This window comes from Limulus polyphemus, unplaced genomic scaffold, assembly GCF_000517525.1.
Source record: "Limulus polyphemus unplaced genomic scaffold, Limulus_polyphemus-2.1.2 Scaffold3030, whole genome shotgun sequence".
In the NCBI taxonomy this organism is placed as follows: domain Eukaryota; kingdom Metazoa; phylum Arthropoda; class Merostomata; order Xiphosura; family Limulidae; genus Limulus; species Limulus polyphemus.
Window position 1 is genome coordinate 97,783 of NW_013668640.1, and position 5,629 is coordinate 103,411.

The 5,629-nt window shown below is 33.8% G+C and overlaps 2 protein-coding genes across 2 annotated transcripts in view; both read right to left on the reverse strand.

Annotated features, from left to right (window-relative positions):
* LOC106468503 (calponin homology domain-containing protein DDB_G0272472-like) overlaps positions 1-5,000 on the reverse strand; it is a 9,656-nt gene extending 4,656 nt beyond the window's left edge. Inside the window, exon 1 of the mRNA XM_022396840.1 lies at positions 1,051-5,000. Coding sequence (XP_022252548.1) covers positions 1,051-4,850 — 3,800 coding nt within the window. The 5' untranslated portion in view covers positions 4,851-5,000. The remainder of the gene's footprint in view (positions 1-1,050) is intronic.
* Positions 5,001-5,066: 66 nt separating this feature from the next.
* LOC111088040 overlaps positions 5,067-5,629 on the reverse strand; it is an 8,059-nt gene continuing 7,496 nt past the window's right edge. Inside the window, exon 3 of the mRNA XM_022396844.1 lies at positions 5,067-5,075. Coding sequence (XP_022252552.1) covers positions 5,067-5,075 — 9 coding nt within the window. The remainder of the gene's footprint in view (positions 5,076-5,629) is intronic.

Sequence of the window (5,629 nt, forward strand, 5' to 3'; positions counted from 1 at the left end):
AAGATAATAAAGTTGGTAGAAATATTGAAGCTGCTGAACCAACAGAAAAACAGTCTGTAAATGATGCACCAGAACTTGAACAAGATGAGAATGTTAGTAGTGCATCAACAGCAGAACAGTCCAGGATTGAAATATCAGAAGATAATAAAGTTGGTAGAAATATTGAAGCTGCTGAACCAACAGAAAAACAGTCTGTAAATGATGCACCAGAACTTGAACAAGATGAGAATGTTAGTAGTGCATCAACAGCAGAACAGTCCAGGATTGAAATATCAGAAGTTAATGAAGTTGGTAGAAATATTGAAGTTTCTGAACCAACAGAAAAACAGTCTGTAAATGATGCACCAGAACTTGAACAAGATGAGAATGTTAGTAGTGCATCAACAGCAGAACAGTCCAGGATTGAAATATCAGGAGGTAATAAAGTTGGTAGAAATATTGAAGTTGCTGAACCAACAGAAAAACAGTCTGTAAATGGTATATCAGAAAATCTAAAAGATAATGAGAGTGTCAGTAGTGCATCAACAACACAACAGTCAATGATTGAAATATCAGAAGTTAATGAAGTTGGTAGAAATATTGAAGTTTCTGAACCAACAGAAAAACAGTCTGTAAATGATGCACCAGAACTTGAACAAGATGAGAATGTTAGTAGTGCATCAACAGCAGAACAGTCCAGGATTGAAATATCAGAAGATAATAAAGTTGGTGGAAGATTGAAGTTTCTGAACCAACAGAAAAACAGTCTGTAAATGATGCACCAGAACTTGAACAAGATGAGAATGTTTGTCTCCACTAAAAACATCCATTTCAACTAAGTCAATACAATTTCATATGTAATACAATAATTGTCTTCTTAAAAGCTCCTTTAAGAGAAAAACTATAAAAAATATTTAAGTAAAATTCAGAATATTCTACATCTACAGTCAATAACTGTTTTTTTTTAATATAAAAATAAACATGATAATTTTTAAAATTCAGAAATTCATTTCTAATTTGATTTTAAGATTCTTGTAAAGTGAAAAAGACAAGAAAACAAAAACAACTTACATATTAGTTTGATCTTCAGACTTATTTTGTCCAACTTTTTTCTCTACTTTGTTTTTTATAGTTATTTCTTCTTTTCCTTTGTTAAATGATTTGGTAGAATAGTTTTCTTTTGGCCCCTGTTTTGCTAGTAAACTTCTATCTTCATCTACAAATCTTTTAGCATCCTTTGCATTTGGCAGTTTTGATTTCTTGGCAAGGGTAACAACATGTGAGGAGGTGTCCAGTTTGTTTCCTGAAGGACCCTTCTGACTATCTAATCTGCTTGCACCAAACCGATCTTGAAGCTTTGTTCGGACAGCTTCCTGACCAAGGTCCCATGGATCATTTCCAGTAGTCTTTGAACACTGCTCCTTGTGATGATAGATTAGGTTTTCCATTCGAGATGTAACAAATCCACATTGGAAGCAGCAAAATGAGGCTGTTGAAGTGATATTATCTGGAGATCTTTGACACCTGATTCGTACATCCCAATTTTTTGGTTTCCTTTGAGTAGTTTTTCTTATTACTCCTGAAATTTCCTTTATATCACCAAATGGTTCAGTTTTTGCTCTTTTATGTTGCCCTTGACTTTCAGGTAATTTATCATATATTTCATATGTACACTGGCCAACTGACAATGACCTTTGATGAGTCTGTATTTCTGATGAGCTATCTGATCTCTTAAGTGCTGAAGAAATAATTCTTTTAACATGTGGGCTATTCTTTGTAGTACTTTCTTGGGAAAGAAAATTTGGTCTTTTTCTGCTTCTTGCCTTAGATTCTGATTTATTGTCAACAACTGAATCTTGTTGGAAGCCCTTTGAAGGTGTCACTAAATCAGAACTAGCTGTAATTTTACTAATCTCATTTCTTTCATCTTTTAAAGTATCAGAAGTAAATATATTTTCAGGTGCAACTTTTTCTTCTTCATTTCCTAGTTCAGTTTTTGTTCTCTTATTCAGGTTATCTATCTCTTCTTTACCATCTTGTTCCTTTTTATTTTGAAAAGCTTTATTTTTTTTAGCTTGTAAGGCAATTTCTCCTGTCTTTCCTTGCTTTGCTCTTTTCTGTTTCAGCCTTTGTGACCTCAAGAGCACAGGTTCTACCTGGTTACTCATTCCTAGTTCAGGTTCTTCACTATGATTCTTTTTTACTTGCTCAGCTTGTTTTTGACTTGATTTGGATCTCAAAGTGATAATCTTCTGTGTTTCACTTAATTTGGGCAAATGTTCAAGTGTCTGTTTTTTATCTTCAAGTTTAGAACTCCTTGTACCTATTTTATGGATAGCACGAGATTCTTTAGCTTGACTACTCTGTACAGGTCTTGATACTGTGGGATGTCTCTTAGGTTTACTATCCAAAGTTTCAAGCACTTTTCTTTTATTGCTAGGACTACTGCTGGCTGATCTCGTTTTAACTTTACTTATTACCCTGTTGTTAACTCCATCTACACTTAATCTCTGTCTTTTAATGAGAGTCAAACCACCCACAGGAGCATTGTTAGTATTTTCATCTGTATCTTTTACAGCAGAAAAACCTTTAGACTGGTGGTTATCTGGAAGATTTCGTTTACTTCTTTTTCTTCTGCTACATGTATCATCTGTTTTTAATTCTTCAGTGACAGACACTTCTTTAGGATTGTTTGTTTGATCAGTGGTACATTTACAGATTTCTTTGAATTTAGGTTGTCTGCCTTTTATTCTATTACGGGTTACAACTGAAGAATAATCAGGATTCAAATGTGTTTCGGAGTTTCTAGTGATAACCTTGCTTACTTCTAATGTTTCTATGACAGGCATGGCAGCAGGTTTTTCACATTTACCTTCCTCACTGCTTATGACAGAAGATTGTTTAGATTCAGAGGAGGCAGCATGATTTTGATCTGCAACTAATGTTGTTGAACTGCTCCTCCTCTTTGCAGGTTCAATCTCAATATAAACTATTTTGTTTTCTAAAATTCTTGGTTTTTTGTTTCTTGTTAAAATTTCTTTTTGTTGTCTTTTTCTTCTCTCAATATCTTGAGTCAGATTCCTCCGTTCAGTGTTTCTTCTATCATATGTGTGTAAATAACTACTGTGAACTTTCTTTTCTTGGGAATTATGCCGTGCTCTTGTTTCAATTACGGACTTGCTTTTCTCAACATTTTTGCTTGTAGCTTTCTGTTCAGGAACTACAATATTTATAATGGTTGGTCTAGATCTTGTTGTACCTACCAAAGGTTTTTTTTCCCATAAACCTAATTTTCTTTCATATTTATTAGTTGAACCTTCACATTTTTTTACATCATCTGTTACAGATTTATCTTTCTGTAAACCACGATCAGATGGTAATCTTCTTCCTTCTAGAACATTTAAAACTTTAGACTGTGATTCTTTGTTTGACTTGCTTATTGTGCTGGCTGTATGTGCACCTAGAATTACCTCATCTTTGTTGATGACTCTGGTATTTCTAGAATCATCAGGTTCTTTAGTAACATGGTTATCACCTGCTTTACTCCCACAGGAATATTCTTCCTTTTGCTTTAGTAACTGTTTCTTTTCTGATGACACTTCTTCCAACAAAGATTCAAATACCAGTTTATTAGTAATTTTTGATTTCATCAAAGTTAAATTCACTTGTACCCGTTGATGCTTCTCTGTCTCTGAACTACATGCCAAAGATTTTGTGGGAGAATGTATAATTTTCTGGAAAGCTTTTTTTATCTTTGGTGTTAAACTTTCTGAGTTATTGGAATAGTTTTTTCTTGAAGCATTATCCAATATGGAAGAATCAAATACACATTCTTCTCCAGAAGCTAAAACACCATGCGTATCATCAGCAACTAAACGTACAATTTGGCTCTCAGCAACTGAACTAGCAGAAGCAAGAGTTCCTTTTGGAGATCTTGTATTTTGGATAATATTTTGTGATGTTCCTTTTTGGACTTGTTGCATGATTGTGACACTTTCAACATTTTCAAGAATCTCTGGCACTTCCACTGTTTTTGCAGTCTGAACATCTTTGTCAAGCTCAGACTGTTCTGATTCTGTTGTAATTTGAACATTTTCCTCATGTTCAGTATTTTTTGGTCTTGATTCAATTTGAACAAATTTGTCACTGAAAGAATCTTCTGATGTTTCAGCCACAGGTTGCTCTTGTGTTTTTAATGTTCTCTGAATACTCCAGTCATGTTCAAGATTTAATGCTTTATCATTCACACACTGTTTTACTTTTGTTGGTGCAATTTCGGCATTTTTGTAACATATAAGATTTTCAGATATGACAGCAGAAGAATGTTCATGCACTGCTGTTGCGATCTGTACACTCCTATTGTCTTCACTGTTTTCTGGTCCATCGTTTAAAGACTGTTCTTCTGTTATACCAATTTCAACACCTTTACTACTTTTAAGATCTTTTGATATTTCCACTACAGACTGTTTCTGTGTTGTTGATACAGTCTGAAATGCTCCATCACATTCACGATTTTCTGTTACTTTGGACACCAACTGTATTTCTTTTATTGGTGTAATTTGAGCACTTTTGTTATCAACAATGTTTTCAGATACTTCAGCTACAAATCGTTCTTGCATTATTGGTGCACTTTGAACAGTGCTGCCATGTTCCATACTTTCTGATACATCATTTACAGACTGTTTTTCTGTTGGTTCAGCAACTTCAATACTTCTACCAACTTTATTATCTTCTGACATTTCAATCATGGATTGTTCTGCTGTTGATGTACTTTTGACATTCTCATCATCTTCAAGATTTTCTGATACATCATTTACAGACAGTTTTTCTGTTGGTTCAGCAACTTTATTATCTTCTGACATTTCAATCATGGATTGTTCTGCTGTTGATGTACTTTTGACATTCTCATCATCTTCAAGATTTTCTGATACATCATTTACAGACAGTTTTTCTGTTGGTTCAGCAACTTTATTATCTTCTGATATTTCAATCCTGGACTGTTCTGCTGTTGATGCACTACTGACATTTTTCAAATAAATTGATTTATTTTAAAATGATTTCAGATACTGTTTTGTTTGCAGTTAATTTTAGGCTGTCTGTATTGACAAGTTGTGTTTTTTTGTGTGCAGTGTATCTTGATAGAATGAAAAAATATGGACAAGGTATGTTGAATGCAGCACTGGTTCAAAAAAGATGTTTGTGTAGTCAAAATACAAGAAAGTCTATAGTTTCATGCGAATTAGGAACTCAAATTACCTATATAACAAGCTAGAATATAAAATAAGAACCTCCTGTCTTTTCTGTTTGCTGAGATATTGCTCATGTACTGAATCAGACACAGTGGCCCTGCTCACCTCCTTCCATTTTTGGAAACACTCCCTTATATACACTTATATATATGACATGAATAACCAATCGGAAGCTCAGAGTGTCCCCCTAGTGGTTTTCTCAGCCTTTCTAATGTACCTAGCACCATTTCTTTCTTTTAAACCAAGATTTCAATGAGGTAGGTTGTCTCTTTAGTCTGCTCGAAATTTCATATTTTTTTTTAGACCCAAATATAGCTTAGTTACTAAGTTTGGTGAATTATAGTAGAATTTTATGATATTCATGTAGTAATTTATGATTTTTTGGTTATTCAAGTGTACAT